This window comes from Lissotriton vulgaris, chromosome 5, assembly GCF_964263255.1.
Source record: "Lissotriton vulgaris chromosome 5, aLisVul1.2, whole genome shotgun sequence".
Lineage (NCBI taxonomy): Eukaryota > Metazoa > Chordata > Amphibia > Caudata > Salamandridae > Lissotriton > Lissotriton vulgaris.
In genome coordinates this window covers 1900129794-1900147774 of record NC_141693.1, presented here as the reverse complement: position 1 = coordinate 1900147774, position 17981 = coordinate 1900129794, and the positions used below count along the sequence as shown (strand labels likewise).

At 41.5% G+C, this 17981-nt stretch overlaps 1 protein-coding gene across 1 annotated transcript in view; it reads left to right on the top strand.

The window, feature by feature from the left end:
- The window catches only part of LOC147717668 (E3 ubiquitin-protein ligase TRIM17-like), a 132991-nt gene that overhangs the window by 29067 nt on the left and 85943 nt on the right, over nt 1–17981 (top strand). The window contains exon 4 of the mRNA XM_086919871.1: nt 3862–4092. Coding sequence (XP_086775997.1) covers nt 3862–4092 — 231 coding nt within the window. The remainder of the gene's footprint in view (nt 1–3861; nt 4093–17981) is intronic.

Below are 17981 nucleotides of genomic sequence, written 5' to 3'. Positions count from 1 at the left end.
GAACACATATTATAATATTAATTACACATAACAAACACCTACAAATATATAAAATTAAATAATAAATACATTTACAATAAAATAATTGTTGTAAACTAGAATATATTTACAAACAAATGTAATAAAACATGAATGTATTTATTTTATTGACTACCCTATGACACTACACCAATAAAGAAACACTTCAAAATTTCTAATCACATGTATTTACATAATTACCATAATTAATAATCAATTAAAAAATATTAATAATTTAAAAAACGAATAAACACCAATTGACTACACACACTAAAACATTATAATATCCACATCACAAAAACTATTATTATTAGCAAATAATAATTAAATAATTAAAATGTATTTACTATCCATCCTTTACCCCTTTAAAAGTAACAACACTCAAAAAAATTAACAATTACCAAAAATAAATATCTAATAATTAAGATTATTAACAACTATATATTAATTATTTAAACACAAATTACTTCCCACCTTTTACTCCTACACCCCAGCACACACCTAAAATTAATAACACAATCACCATCGTTAATTACCAATTCATCAATTAAAATTAATTAACAAACAATTATCAGTCAATTAAAAAAAATACTTTTCACCCTTCCCACCCTTTACATCTATAAAAACCACAACACACACTTAGAATTAATTACACAATGACCACAATTAATTACAAATTGATTAATTAAAGTTAATTAACAACCAATTATTCATTCATAAATTAAAAATAGATTGCTTCCTACCCTTTATAACTATAAACACCACAAAACACACCTAAAATTACTTACACAATTGCCAATATTAATAACCTATTTATTAACTGAAATTAATTAACAACCAATTACCACTATAACATCTCAATTAAGCAAATAATAATTACAAGGTAATCAATAAATGTAATATGATTAAATTACTTCCCACCCTATTCCCCTATAAACCTGACTCATCGACCCGGCGGAAACGGTTTGAATATGGTGGCGGTGTCTGTAAGATACCACCATCCATATTGCAATGGTACAGCCTTTACAGAAAGGCATGTAGATTTCGCAAATGGGAGCCTGTTGATGGCCCCCAGGATGTTGGGGGTGACGTGGGGGGGAAATGGAGGGGGGGACCTATGGTACCCCCCTGCATTGGCACGGACAAAGTAGCAGGCACCGCCTGGTGCCTGTCACCTTGTGCATGCCGATGCACGACGTGCATTCCCAGAATTGTGGCGTGCCGTACTGTGAGCACCGCCCACCACAATGCTGGGAATAGAGGATGCCACCGCTATGGTGGCGGTGGCATCCTAATTGCCAGTGCGGGAACTCCGCACCACTGGCCCCCAGCACCGCTAGGGTCCGCACTCTATCCTGAAAGGCCCCGATATTTTTACCAACTATATTTTTGCTAATGATATTAATTACCTTATGTCGATATTCTTGACCACAATATTCTTGCTGTCGATATTTCTGACCCACGATATCAATGACTCGATATTTGGGCAACTCGATATTTTGTACTCGATATTCTGTCTCTGCACCAAGTTATACTACATTGTTGGGCTGTGCCTATGGTAATCTGTTTTTATTTAACAGCCACAAGCAACCCTCAAAGCACTGGTGTTTACCGTGTTTATGGTAATTGTTTATTGTAATGCATTGCATTGACTTCGCTCCTGCCAGCAAGTGTGAGAGTTACCTTTTCACTGTGAGACACTTTCATAGTCACACTGTTCTTGTGCCTTTTCCATATGGGGTAATTATCAAGCACAGCTCAATATGTTTACCTTAAATCAATCAATCAATTATTTGTAAATCACACTACATACGTGCGAGGGTCTCAAGGCGCTGGGGGGGGCTACTGATCGAACAGCCAGGTCTTGAGTGTCCTCCTGAAGGTCAGCAGGTCTTGGGTCTGTTGTAGGCTCAGTGGGAGGGTGTTCCATGTCTTGGCGTGGAGGTGGGAGAAGAACTTCCCACCAGTGGCTGTTTTTCGGATGCGCAGTGGTTTGTACGGGTGATATTGCTACCTGTCAAGCCTACATTCCAAGCTTTGACATGGAGGCAGTAGGAACAAATGTTGAACTTGGTTTTCTGAGGCTGCATTGTACATGTTCTACACTGGTCCATGCACCTATGTTTACTTAAATGACGCTACCTGATGCACATACTCGATAACACCAATGGAAATGAAATGAAAATTATATTTATATATCGCATAATCTACCCTGAGGCCTCGCAGCGCTTTGGCTAGAATCAGAAAGGCAACAGGACAGGGCGCTAACAGGTTATTCCGAACAAATGAGTTTTTAAAAGCTTTCTAAAGGCAAGCAGATTGTTGTTCTCTCTGAGGGTAAGAGGAAGGGAGTTCCATATTCTCGCAGCATTGTGTGAGAATGAGCGGCCACCCCAGCGGGCCTTGTTTATCTTAGTAGTGGTGGCCAGGTGTAATGAGCTGGAGCAAAGAGCTCTATGGGGGTGGTAGGGGGTGACTAAAGGGTGCATTATGGCTGGACCTGTTCTCCGTATAGCTTTCTGGAACAGACACATGGCTTTAAACTGTACCCTAGCTGCCACGGGAAGCCAATGCAGCTTCCTCAAAGCAGGTTTGGCCGACTGCCAGCGTGGAATTTGGAAAATCAGTCGGGCCGCACAGTTTTGGGTGACCAGGAGTTTGTTGATCGCAGCCACCGGAGCTCCCAGGTAAAGAGCATTACCGTAATCCAGGCGGGAAAGTATCAGAGCCTGAACCATGATTCTTCTCGCCTGGAACGGAAGCAAAGGGAGAACCTTCCGGAGCACTCTCATCAGACCATAGCAGGTGGATGAGGTTTTGGTGGCCTGGAATGTGAAATCAAGTGAACTATCCAGCCAAACTCCCAAGCTTTTTATCTGTGGTTTGGGAGGAGGGGGGGGGGGGTCCTAGGCACATAGGCCAAATGGGGGCCAGGATGGTATGTGAAGGATTGCCCAATAACATGATTTCCGTTTTTTCCCCATTTAATCTGAGGTAGGAGAGTTCCATCCATCTGGCTACTGCCTCTAAACAAGGGCTCAGAGTGCTAGACGACCCCTCAGCGTGGTTCAATGAAACCACAAGCTGGGTGTCGTCTGCATAGGTGTCAATTCGAACACCAAATGGATGGACTATCTCTGCCAGGGGCCTCATGTAAACATTAAAAAGTGTGGGGCTCAGGGCAGAGCCCTGGGGGACTCCACAACTGAGTGGCTTCTTGGTGGATACAGCCTCTCCTTCAAAGACCTGAAAGAAGCGCTCGTCCAGGAAGGAGGTGAGCCATGTCAGAGCCGCGCCCGACACTCCCATGCTGTTTCTTTGTTTCATCATGCAATGGTGGTTTCTTTGTTTCGTCATGATTCTGGACTATATTATGTGCAACTCAGGCGCTAACTCATAGATTCTCTGAGTTAATGTATTGTAGTGTAGGCAGGTCTGTTTTAGCAAAACTGATGCATGGACCACTTGAAAGCTTTGCATGGGACTTAATGTTCATGATATAGTCACTGATCATTCTGTAAGAGTGGAGTGGAGATGTCTTCTATAGGTATACTATTCAAATGATAACAGTGTAAAACTAAGAGCACTAGCACAACTGTGTTAGAGGAGGACACCAAAATTGGTTATATTTGGTTTTAACTGGAAATAAAAATCCTAACCGTGATTCACTGTCTCACACAATACTACATTAGTATGTGTTTACTAGCTGCCTAAGCACTATTACTACAGGATAAGCCAAGCCTGCTGCATTGGCTCCCACACTCCAGCAATCATTCTGTGGATCCCCTGTTCTGTTTATTCTGACTTGATGTTTAACTGAATACTCCACCCTCAATCTTCCAGAAGAAAGCAGCTGACGAGCAACACAAGGTGGACACAGAGTTTGGGAGGCAGCAGATCCTTTTGGAGGATGAGAAGAAGATTATCCTGTTCCAAATTGCAAAAGAGGAGAATGACTGGAAGCGAAAGTTGGAAACCAAAATCTGCAAGGTGTCTTCTCAGGCGCATGGCCTGGAAATGCTGATGGCCGAGATTGATGAGAAGAATGAGGAGAAAGGAGCACAGCTGCTTTTGGTGAGTCTCTGATATGAGTGTCGGTATTCTGATCCTCTGGACTGGGCAGCTCCAGGGCAGGAGTATGTACATGCTAAAATGGTGTATATGAGCAGAGTGAGATTGGCTGGTTTATTATAGGCACATGGACATATTTATGAATAGTGACTAGCTCTGCCTAAGAATAGAATCCCAGAACACTTTACGAGGGAACCTGTTTTAGCATCTGCCGTTTGAAGACAAATTTAGGTTATAGTAAAATGAAGTCAGTTAAACTCTTAAAATGATGTTGCAGTAACAGCCATTACTTACTTTTTTAATGCTCCAATTTTGAAATTTCAAAATAAAATGAAATAGGCAAGTAAGTATCATAACTTTAAATAGAAACCCCTACACCGCGTTTCAGTGATCCAGTCTGTCTTTTCAGTCCAAGAGGTCACTGCCTTGGCAATCGTTAGGGAATTCATTTTTCAATCCAATTCTATTAAGATGTCTGAAGGTTGGGCAGTGGGATTATATATACATTTATTTTCCCCCCAGCTTTTTTCATGAAGGTCTGTCAAAATTACTTTTTTCACAGGCCATTCAGGAAGTTTGATGGTAGGAGATGAAGGGTGTTATTGTTATGTCTTCCAGTGGTGTTTACAGACCACTTGCTCTGAAACCAAGCAGCAAGATTCTTCATTTAAGTTATTGTGCCTTGGGTTCAAACACCAGAGATCTTTCAAATACTTCAATCTCGAGCTGCATTATGATTGCTAATCTTTTGGGCTCCAGATTTGTTGGAGAAGTTTTTGATCCAAGCGTAGTATGGTCATACAAACTGAGACAGGTGACAACATTTCGTATTGAGAATAAGGCTCTTTCTTCTTCAGAAATAATCCATAAGTAGGGAGTCTGTAGAGCAGAATACATAACCAGAGAAAAGAAAAAGGCCTACTGGAAATCATGAAGGATTCGATCAGATAATTAGAAAAACAGATGATGTAGGATCTGGAGAATGTTGTAGCAATGCTTCTGTGCGCCAACAGGTGGCATTATGGGTCTCTGCGCTGACTACATACGATCCTGAAAGTAACTGAACAGAGCTGCATATAAATGCCACCCTTGCGCGTTGACATCAGTTCCCTTCTTTTTGGTCCTTCTTACACAGATTGGATCTCGAATCCCAGCTTTTCTATCTTCCCACTACTCCCGAACGACTCAATTTTTTTTGCAGAGAATAATGTTGAAACTAAAAATAACAGTATTCACACCGAGGGGTGACTGCAGAATGTAGATGTTGGCTGTGGACCCACCAAAGGTGGCCTTTGGTGCTTGGGCTCTTGACATGACTCAGAGTTGTGTGATGAATGCGCACTGAGGCACCCAAATGGAATTCAAGATTGGAATGCAATGTTGTATGTCGCTGAACACCTGCAGTTGCAGTCTTCATGCAGGTCTCGCTCCCGCTCCAATTTCTGGATCCAGTCACATGGCTGTTACCTGCTTTAAATTTTCAGGTAAGTCTAAGCAGAAAGCAACGCAGGACTGGACTTCTGACTCCTTAACAAGGTGCAAGGCGGCAAGGTTTAAGTCACACTCCGTCAAGGTCACCGGCCAAAGGACTGATACCTTTGTTGGTACTAATGTACTCCTATTTCCCTATCCCAGCGTCGACCCTTCAAAGAGGGCATGCTGCAAATCCCTAGCGCGCTACTGGCTCCCTCTGACACTCTTTCGGGCCTCACAGAACCTCAGGGGCCTACAAGTGGGTTACTAATTGAGGGTCCTTCCGTGGCGCCACCTGTCTTCATGGGACCAGTTACAGGGCCTGTACCAACCCTAGTACAGTCCTCCCCTCCGGCTGTGATATAGCCACCGGTCCCTGTCGCCCCGACCATGATACCATCTCCACTGGTGCCGGTTGATGGCCTGGTGCGAATGACAATGACTGATGTCATGTTCGAAATTATAAGCTCAACCAGCTATGATACAGCCTGACTCCAACCCAGTTCCTACCAGATCACAACTACCAGCAGAAACTCCATTTGCTTTTGGTTTCGACTCTGATCCTGTGCCAGAACATGGTGCTTGGTGACTCTGACTTTTTTATCAGGTACCTTACTTTGGAAAGTCTCATTGTTCACACTTAGATCAGTATGGTCATTCTATTCATTTGTGATCAGTCCCCTGGATAGATTAGCCAAAAGGATCGATGCCTTTGGCAAGTAAATCTTTTCTTCTGCCAGCCAAAAATGCTGTATCAGTTGACACATGCCTTTTAGAATACGGCTAGCGAGATCTCCAGGACCTTAGGATCTCTTTGGCTGAGATGATCCATGATGGGCAGGATGTATTAATGTACGTCATTGGTGCAGATTTGGATACCAAATTTGTACAGGCGTCGCTAATGGACATGGCCGTTTAGGGGTCTTGACTTTTCGGAGAGAAGCTATACTTCACTGTGGAATGGTTGAAGGATAGTAGAGCTATAGTGCATTCCTTGGGGCATTTGACTCCTTCACAGCTTTTTGATATCAGTTCCTTTCATTTAGGGTTTTTACCAAAGGGTTGTCAAATAGGCAATGACAGCCTTCTCAGCCTGGGCAGACTCCACCCTGGAATGCTTTAAAGATAGTAGAGATACAGTGCCTTCCTTGGGGCTGTTGTTCCCTGCTAAGCAATTTTGCCACCAATTCCTCAATTGTACGGTCTTTTCCAGGGAGCTGGACTATAAGCAGTGACAGCCTCCCAACCTCTAATACAGCAGACATCCCAGTCCTATTAGTGCTGTAGCATATAGCATAGGCTGCACGTCTGGTAGTTGGTCTAATAGGTTGATGGTGCTCCTTGGCAGTCCGCTTTCTTAACAAGGATCAATAGCTGTAGTTTGCAAGATATACCTTTGCACAAATCTCTTGATTGGATAGCTGAACATGAAAACATTTCCATAGTGCTCAAAACTACTACCAACCTTCTTTAGATCTTACTACAGACAGTGCATACCTATTTCTTCCAAAACTTTAATGTACTTACAGTGGTATTGATTAGCCCTATGCTCATCATTGGATGACTTTGCTGTCTATCATTTTGCTCTTGAGTTAATTACTTTCTGCTCTATTCCTGTGTTTCCCATTTCAGAAGCATTTATGTCTCACAGTGCTCAGATTACATAAATTGTATCTTTCCACTGCTGATATTAAGGCATTACGTCCTGGCGGTTAGCAATGTGCTTTTGTTATGCATTTTGCTTGGCAATCAGCAATTCAATCAGTCAAGTCACTTTATTTGATACTTATGTTGTAAGATCATAAAAGTACACATTTGCAAAAATAAAAGCATTCGTCTAAGTACAAAATTTAAAAAGTCATTAAAAACATACAGAACGTTCATGACAACTAAACAATCAGTTGAGAGCAATTGCTAGAAACATAGCATGTAATTCATTCTTGAGTATTATACATTCGCCTAGTCGTCCATGATAAGGATAGAGAAGGCGCCACAGTGTAATAAAGATGGGGGATCAGGCAATGATTGTAAAAAATTAATTTCTATACGGCATTGTGTGAAGTTCTTTTTGAGCATGAGGGGCAATATACATTTTTTTGCGGTGTACCACATAAAATTTACAAAAGAAAAACGTGCACGTTTGATTGTGCCGAGACACCATCACAGGGACAGAACAAAAGATCATGGATACAAAAAGTTCCCTATGGATGGGCCAACATACAAGGAATGAGATTTAGTCGAAACCTAAGAGAAATCTGTGATGTAAATTTGTCACGGTAAATAAAGATGAGGATTATCCTCCTGGACAATCGGTCCCTCTAAGTAAAAATTTACTGTTACTTTTAGACAGTTTTGAATCTTTCGTTTGACCTATGTGTGAGAAAACGAGTTTTAATCTCCAGTTTTGAAATTTTAGAGCAATACCTTGGCAAAACAAATAGGTGCTCTAAACCAAGGGAGGAGAGACTATTTTTGATATATTTTGTCCATGGAATCCTGTGGACATGTTCCAGAGAGAGAGACAGTCTTCTATTAACTTCTGAGTGATGGGAACAGATTTTCTTCTCCAGATGGAATGCCATAAAATGATTGGCGCCAGGCTAATTATATTGTCAATATATATAGCATTGATTTCTGCGTGACATTTAACATTTGAGCAGCTTACGGGGAAGCCTACTAGTTTTTCCAGTAGGTATCCTTCATATCTGGAGAGCTGAGGAGTTAGAATAACTCTAGATGCCTACCCCATAAGTTGCTACCGTAACAGATTTGACGATATAGACTTTTTTCACCATACAATAGGTTTCGCTCCTAGTTTTTTTAAATAAAAGAGTATAGGGCGATTAAACTTTTTTCTAGAAATAAACCCCTTATAGTAATCATGTTTGACCAAGTTAGTGTTCTAGCAAAGGTCACTCCTAGATAAGAAAAGGCATCAATTTGGGCTACCTGCTGACTATCTGTATAAAAACTTGGAGCCTTCCTGTCCTTTCATCCGATAATTAATATGAAGGACCTAGACTCGTTGGTTTTTAAATCCAAATTATGCATACATTTCACATAAACCTCTAATAACCTATGTAGGGCTAGGCCCGTGCGGGCAATTAACACCACATCATCTGCGTAGAGGAGGATTGGGGAGCTTTTGGGGACATCTGGTGTTGAGTCCAATAGGGGAGCTTTTACCCCTTTCGTATAGAATGGAAAAAAGAAATGGGACAAGTACGCAACCCTGTTGGAGAGCCATGTGATTGGGAACGCTCTTGATTCACTCTCCCTGCCTCCGTGTCGGATACAGGCCGAGCCCGAAGAATAAAGCTGCCTTATAAAGAGAAGAATTGACTCATCGATACCCATTTCCTTCATTATCCTCCATAGATGGTGATGTGTCATGCAGTCAAATACTGCAGATAAGTCAATAAAAGCCAAGTATAACTTGTGCTGCTTGGCTTGGGTATACTTGGCAATTAACAGATTTAAATTGAGGCACTGATCCTAAGTGCCCATCCCCTGTTTAAAACCGTATTGGACCGGGATCAAAACATTATTTCTGATGGCCCATTCCTCAAGTCTGTTCAATAAAACCCGGCCCAAAAGCTTGGTAGAACTCTCCAGGAGAGAAATTGGTCTATAATTTTAAGGCTCTGATTTATCTCCTTTCTTGTGGATGGGGATTAAAACAGATTTCATCCCAGAATCTTGTGGTCCCACTCTGGCGATTGCGTTAAAAACGTTTGTCCACACCATACCCATATGTCCGGCTGTTCAGTAACAAAATCTATCAGAGTACTATCAGGGTTGGGGGCTCTAATACTGGAGCATTGCATATGGGCCTCTAAGATCTCATGATGGTTAAAAGTGACAAAAGGGTTAGTAGAGAGGTAAATGGCTGCCCGCTGGGTAATCGCTCCCTCAGCTGCAGGGTCAAATATTGAGGAAAGGTATACAACCTAAGATTCCTCATCCACATGACAATCCAGACTCGGGACTGTAGATGGTTTAAGAAAGGAAGCATTGATAACTCTCCAGAAGTCCCTGGCATTATTAGAAATGGTGGCTAGGTGCAATTTTTCCCATGCTTCTTCCTTTAAAGTGTTAATTCTGATCTTCTTCATTATACCGAACGTGGAGACGTTTGACAAATTCCACTTCTCTAGGCGTAGCTCTAAGAGCCTGATGTAAGACTCATATGGAGTTGGTACTAGCTTGGTCAAACCATCTAGGGCCTGAATTTTTGGCAGTAGGTTTTTAATCTCAGATAGTATCAATTCAAAGGCCATGGATACCTGGGTAGGATCATATTCCGCTTCTAGGCAGGGCATGTAACCACGGCAGGAACAAGGTATGCTTTATCTTTTTTGGCCCATTTGAGGAGAATCCCATTATTTCTTGATATCGTGGGTTTGACATGTCTACGGTGCTCTGGATGGATTCTTACCCATTCCAACTCGCCAGTGATGGCAGCATGATCACTAAAATTAAAATACTTCATTTCTACATTGCGGATGAATTTTTTTTAAGAGGTCCAAAATTGATAAACAATAGTTGAACCCTGGGTTGATGTGCCAAATGTATTTTGTAAAATATCTGAGCTTAAATCTACTGGATTCAGCATCTCTAGATTATTAATCACAAGGAATCTATTCAAAGCGTCTCCATAGTGGTTATGTGTGGAATGAAATGAAGGCTCACCTCCCTCATCAATTAAGCCACACTCTGTTGAGTTTGAGAGATGACAACAATGCGCAATGAGTATTAAAAAGTTCATTAATTTCCCCTTCCAACTGGTCAACAACCTTCCTCATGTGACTGGTAAAGTTGTTGTTATAAAAATTGATTATAAGGACAGTGTTACCACCTGGGCCTTTTAGACGAAGTAGATGATAATAAGGGGAAACATTATGATATGGCAGGACTACCAGACTTGGGGTATTTTTCAACAGAGTCAAGATCCCTCCCCTGGCACTGCCTGATTTATACGGAAGGACGGTGGTGTAAAAAGAATGGTAACCATCTAAATTAATTGTCCCAGTTTCCAATGTTTCTTGGAGACAGATCAAGTCATAGGAGGTGACTATTTTTAACTAATCAGGGTCAGATAGTTTGGAACTCAGACCGGCAATATTCCAAGTAATTAATTTGGTGTTATCTATGTGATCACATAATGCAAGAGATGACTTGGTGCTTTCTGATCCTGATGTAATGTGGCTCTGAACAGGAGTGGGATTCCTCCTGTTAGTCCTCTGTCAGTCACAAACCTCCAAATCTGTTAGTACAATAAATTGATTGTGGGTGGGGAAACCGATGGTCCTGACTGGTTTATAAACAAAGCCCAGCAGTAGTGCAAATATTTGGGTGAGTGATGATGGCCCTCTCAGAAGCCAATGAAGCAATTGATGAACCATCTATTGCAAGTTGAAATTAACCACCACACAATCCCTCTCGATAGATTTCTTTGAATACCCCAACCAGCCCACCCTTCTTGCCATTCGAATTCGGGACAGTATCTCCCCCGCACCCCCATATGTTTGGTAATCCAATAGCATGCTTTGGTCATCAATTGGTCTGTGGTTTTCTTTTGGTTACTATGTAATTTCGGGACATTTGCCAGAATTACAATGCAAGGAGTGATGGCCAGTCCTGTATGGCAGTCCCCCCCCCCCCTCTTTTTGATGCATTCACACCGTCAGGTGTTGTTCGTGGCAATGACAGTCCCTTGGATATCCCCTGTGAGGCATTATGCTTAACAAAGGTGATTGAGTTGCTGCATTGGAAGTTGAACCGGGGTTATGTGGGCCCCTGCTGTCATACTTCCTGGGTGAGTGGGTAAGAAAATTATAGCAAGAATCAATTAAATATGCTGAATTATTCTAGGTATATAAATAGAAAAGAAGTAACCACTAGCTATGCTATACACATAGATCAAGACTGCAAAAATAGTTAAGAAAAAAATATTTATGATTTTATTGATATTCAATACTCATTTATTATAATATTTGTGTGTATCTTTTTTTAATATATATAATTCATTCATTTAATTCATTTTTACTAAGATTGAAAACAGTATAATATCAGTAAATATTAGCAGAAAAAAAGTAATAAACCAAATATATCCAAAACACTCATGACAAGGAGAGAAAGTATTATCTAATTCATGCAGCAATCCAATAGTTTTGATCAAAAATGTGTTGAAAGTACGGTCGATATAGAATTGATGAGAACAAAGCGGTAGATGGAAGCTACGCCCGTTTCGGTAAAATTTCCTTCATCAGGGGACTGTCTATTGCCATATAATTCTGTGTGTAGAGCCTCGATCAGATTACTAAGCACTATCGGAAAATTTGAAGAGTTTTAGGACAGTGGAACGATTTTAGCTGTAAACAGTCCTATAATGTACGTGAAAGTGGAGGCTCAACATCTAACCACAGCCCTCACAATATTACGTGTCGCGAAGATAATGGAATCCTCTTTAAAAAATGAATATTGTCACCAGCTATCAATTTCTATTCCTCAATTTTGATAAGGGAATATATTTCATACAATCACTTATTTCTGTTCGATGCTGGTGTTAAACAATGCTGAAGCTGCTTGAAGATGTACAGCTTAATTAGTGCGTGTTAGTCATCTTGTTCTTAAAAATTGCCGCAAGAGGTCCTTTGTCCCTTGGTTATCGATAGTGAAAAGCCGCAACACAGCCTCCGGTACCTTCCAGCAGCGTTCAATCGCACCTTCTGGGTGAGAAAATGTAAGCATTTCACTAGATTCCACTCTAGTAAAGCCCAGGCAATCTGTATGATTTGTGAGGGGGCACTAGGATGCAGAGGTTGGATCATTAGGGATAATTGCCTCTACTACTTGAGCCGACGAATTGGAAGTTGGGCCTTCCCCTGCTAAACAGAGAGCCGCTATGTTAGCTTGAATTCTGGTTATTCTGTCTATAAGCGGTTGGAGTAAGATTGTGATTGACTGTTCAATTTTTAAAATCAAAATATCCAAGATAGGCGGAGTTGTCACAATTGTATCATGGAGAGCAACTGAAGTTGGCTTAGTTATTCTACCTCCCCCTTTTTTTAGGTCTCGTCCTACGCAGCGCGCTGCATAGGAGGAGACCTAATTCCATCGGCAGAGCTTTTTCAGCAAAGAAGTGCACGCGTTGCATTGCTTGCAATGCAATGAATGCACAGTTTGGCAATTTCCTATCAGGAGCGCGCGCGCCATATGGTCGCACGCTCCCGAAATAATATCGCCTCACCCCCTGCTGCCACTTTCACTGCCGCGCGGATTTACTGCCACGCGGCCAATGCTTGTTTCATTGGGGATTAAGTCTGTTTTGTCGGGGTTAACTGAATGAATGCATTCAGATTTCGACTGGCAATTCTTAGACACTCATTCCAAAATGTACTTAATTGTTGACTAGAGAGAGAGGCAGACTTTTTGCGTAGAGAAAAGGTGTGAGCAGGCTCGCTCAGCAAAATCTACCTTTAAACTGAATGTCGCAACTCACAACCTTTGTCCGTCTACGCAGCCTTACATGCTTCTGAGGCTGAGAAAACAAGCACAACATTTTTTAGTTTTTTTTTTGTTGCGATTTTAGTTATTTATTTATTTATTTATTTTATTTATTTAAGGTTTTATAGAGCGCGAACATGACCCGTGAGGGTATCAGAGCGCTTTACATATTCAAAGGGTAGTATAGAGCGCAGTAAATCACAGGACCTGTACATCATATTTTAAGGTGAAATTCATATCTGTGTACACAAATAGCTTCGAGAATCAATTCCCTGGTGCATGTCAAACCACTACAGCTTTTGTATGGATTAGCGCAAACGTGACTCGAAGGAATTGGAGTGCTCTACATGAGCATCAGTTACCTTATTGCAGCCGCACCCAAGTACTCCACAGGTCTGTAAAAGACTATTTACGTGTTAACGAGGCTTTGTTGTTTTTCCACTCCTTTTTAGCGCCCCTTCATTTCCACTCTGCTATTGCTCGAAGAATTAGCCCCCCTGCTTTCCATCCTTGATGGAGAACACAAATACCTTGTTTTGGTGTATTTCTGAGTCTGTTGACAGGAATCTGTATATAGTGGCATGGTGGTTAAAAAAATGATACACTGGGATGAGGCTGCGACTGAGCATCAGTGTCAGAGATTAATTCAAGCATCCGTTCATCACTGGTTGTTTATTGCAGTCTCACTCTCAGCAGAAAGATTCTCCTTCAAAGTAACAGAAAGATTGTTCCCTTCTGAAGACTTTGAAAATGATAAAGTTCACAATGGTGTGTGATTGCCTAATCATAAATACAGACGCTTTAAGTAGACTTGCTTAAGGTATGAGCTTCTCCGTTTCCCGGGTGCAGAGGCTGACTGGAAAAACAGTTGAGAGAGAACAAGTCAGCTAGTCAGCTTGAACTTCAGAGGTGGGGGCACAGCCGGCCACTTCATTGAAAAGAAAAAGGAAATGCTACCAGGACAATATAACCTTTTAAAACCAAACAGTACAATAATGCAAAATAATAAAAACCGTAGACATGCGGCACCTGCAAAAATCACTTAATCTCCTGGTGCCTACTAAATAAAGAATGTGTCCTTGTGCAATGTAACTGGTGACCTTCGGGTCCGATTCACGCTATTAAAACTACTACAACAAACAAGCATTTTTATTTATTTGAGACTGGGCTTGTGTAATGTCATTATTTTGTCAGACCACCTAACTTGTAAAATCGTCCGCAAATCAATAACATGAGTGTCCCAGATGTACTTTCAATGCTCAGTAAGTAATATAACTTAAATAAAGGGTCAGTAAATACAAAAATAAAGTAAAATATGAGCGACGTAGTTGTTGAGTTTTGCCCCCTTGGGTCGTTGTGCTCCATCGTCTGGCACGTTCTTCGTTCGCCCAGGTGTATGGATCGTCTGTTGGATGTTAGGCATTTGATTCAATGTCTTTTGGACTCCCCATTTGACTCTTGTTTCGATTGTTGTTTTGGGTACTGGTTGTTGTTCCTATATATGATTGTTGTGTGTACTCCCCTTGTCTCTCTATGCTCCATCGAGTGGCCCGTTCCTACTCGTGCACTGAGGTTGTATTGAGCTGCTGTGTTTGTGCTGGTTGATTCAATGCCCATTGGATTCCCCATGTTGGACTGGTGTTCTAATTTGCTGCCTTTGCCTCAAATTGTGGAGCCCTCTGATGTCCTTCGGGATCGAGTTCGCGCTGTAGAAAACTTTATAAATAAATAAAAAATAACTAAAAACCCCAATGGATGTTGAGCGGGCCTTAAAGGTCATTAAAGGGGGAAAGGCCCCAGACCCAGGCCCCGGTGGGTTTTCCAGTCGATCTCTTTAAGTACAACATGGACCTATGGACACCAATACTGACAAGAGTGTTAGAAGCCACGTGTACAGTCGGGCTCATTGACTCATGGTCATAATCAATCCTGGTCATGATATTTAAGAAAGGAGATCAACAGAATCTGGCCTGCTACCACCCTATATCCCAATTAGATTCTTTGGGCAAAGTGGCAGGTCTTATCGTCCTTAATCGCTTACAGCAATGGGTGGACGATAACAAGGTACTGTCCGACCTCCATTTCGGGTTCAGGCAAGGTCTGGGTACTAAGGAGCAAGGCCTTAACCTGACTCTCCCAATGGGAAAATAAATGAATGCAAAAGGAGTGTAGGTATATATGGCCTATGTAGACCTGACCACTGCATTCGATTGTGTAAATCATGCTAAACTTTGGAGAACTCTAGAAACGATGCGTGTGGAGATTCCAATAGCACATTTTTTAAGAGAACTGTACGCGAATGCCACGGCTAAGGTGAGGATTGGCACATGCGGGGAGCTAATGGTATCGCTCAAAGTGAAGAGGGGGGGTTAAACGGGGTTGTGTCCTGACACCCTTCCTTTTTACACTCAGGCCATGCTGGAGGGGGTGCCAGGATCTACCTCTGCTACAGAAGCGTCCAATACCCGCCCTACTCTATGCGGACGATGCCGTAATCTTAGCCCGAACTTCTCTAGAATTACAACATGCCCTTAATAGGTACCACTTTTTTATTGCAAATTTAGACTTAAAAATAACCGTCAAAAAAGACCTTTGTTTTGAGCTGTGGGGCAGGGAGAAAGAAACAAAGACATTTTTATTGAACAAGTAAAGTTAGAATCCACTATTACATACCCTTACTTAGGTATTTTAATCGACAATAAGGGCATGTGGAGACACATTTGATTCAATGTCATTTGGACTCCCCATTTGACTCTTGTTTCGATAATTGTTTTGGGTTCCTGTATATGATTATTGTATGTACTCCCCTTATCGCTCTATGCTCCATCACATAGCCCATTCCTACTGGTGCACTGAGGTTATTTTGAGCTTTTATGTTTGTACTAGTTGATTCAATGCCCATTAGATTCCCCATGTTAGACTAATGTTCTGATTTGTTATCTTTGCCTCAAATTGTAAAGCGCTCTGATATCCTTCGGGATCAAGTTTGCGCTATATAAAACTTTATAAATAAATAAAATAAATAAAAATAGTGCACCCCCTGGTCAAAAGCCGTCACCGCAGCAGCGGCCGCCCATACGCAATTACATAAACAGAGGAAGAAACACACATACATATCAACATTTGGGAACAGAAAAGCGGATTTTTTTTATTGTGGTGGAAAGACCTGGTCTTGGATGGTGTACTGTGTTGTGCTGTTAATTGATCTGGTGCTGTGGTACGTGGTATTATGAGGTTTAGTATGTTGTGTGTATGTGGATATGTATGTGGATATGATGTGGTGTGGTGTAGTGTAGTGTAGTGTTGCAAGTTGTGTTGAGAATGTGATTTGTTATTCTAAATTACAGTATAATGTTGAAAGAAGCATCACCAATCAAGAAGTTGCTCGATGAGTGGTGTGGTACAGTGTGATGAAGTTTGGAGTGGTGATAGATGCTTTGAAGTGGTTTAGTGTAAAGCTGTGAACGTCGATGGAATTTGATGTGTGCCATTATAGGGTCTGTTTTGGTTTAGTTTGATGCGTGGTTGCATCATAAGGAGGTGTGTGGGATCTTATGGCACAGGGTAATGTTGTGTGAAACTATATAACATACTGCAGGGGGGTGTTTTTTGCACAAGTCGTAATAGAAGTGCTGTTCTAATTAGCATATGTAGCACAGGAAGTAACATTAGAGGAAATTGTGACACTGCATTTTCGGACTCTTGGCATAGCTAATAGGTCTCGCCTTTGGGACCTTGTGAGTAAAAAATGAAGTATAAGACTTCACGTTTACATTAACTTTGTATTTAGGATGCAGTAAATGTAAACGTGAAGTCTTACACTTCAGTTTTTTTTTTTACTTACATGGTCCCAAAGGCGAGACCTATTGGCTATGCCAATGCTTGTTATTCTTTGTGGGTGGTTCTAAAGGTGCCGGGGGTGAAAGTATGATACTTTTTGTGCGGGGAACCAGGTGTTTTGAGCGAGTAGTGGCTGGCTTTGGCATTGAGTGTGAGGTGTCAGCTATGGTCACTGCTAAAGGCTCACTATATAAGCCTCGCATAGTTGGCCCGGTATCCCCAAGTCCCCCATGGAGAGACTGAGCTCGACTTATTGAATCTCCTTGTTCAGTGCATCAATAGCTCTTAGTAACAAGCATTTGCAATGCAATAGGTCTCACATTTACGTTAGTTTGAGCTGTTGACATTGCAAATGACGATGCCTTTTATTTTTGTTTCCGTTTTTATAACATAAATTAAAGGTATTGTTATTTACAATGCCAATAGCTTAAACTCTGGTAAATGCGAGACCTATTGCATTGTAAATGCTTGTTAAAGGCAGCGCCCACACCAAAATCAGTACACGCACCCCCCTATAACCAGTCCTGGGGGAGAGGCTGGAGCTTGGTACCTTTAATTTGACAATGCAGCAGTTCAAAACTCTCTCTGTACATTTCCATGGCACAAGTCCTGTAGGGGGTGATACTTTACTTTTAATGTAATGGCTGGCACTTTTTAGCACAGTTATTATGCTTTAAACGGGACATCAGTAGCACTTCAAAAGCAGTGCTGGATTAAGTCACATTTGAAATAACAATTTCTAGATGACAGATGCTGAGGAAAACTCATAATGTGGCTAGTAACAATTCCCAACACCAATAACGTTGTCAACAACCTTCCCTATCGGAAATGAAAAGTCCAGACCCTACACAAGCACACAAGTACCTGTTTTCTAAGCTTATCTCACTAAGCGATCTGATGCACATGATTAATGTGCTGCCAAAATCCAAGATCTGCTGCGTCTCTTGTCCTGAAGGCATGCTGCTGGCACACGAACCAATGGGGAAGGGGGACGACGATGAGGAAAGAAGGGTGGTTGTATGTGAAAGCAAAAATGGGAGGGAGGGTTGAGGGGACAATATACAAAACTG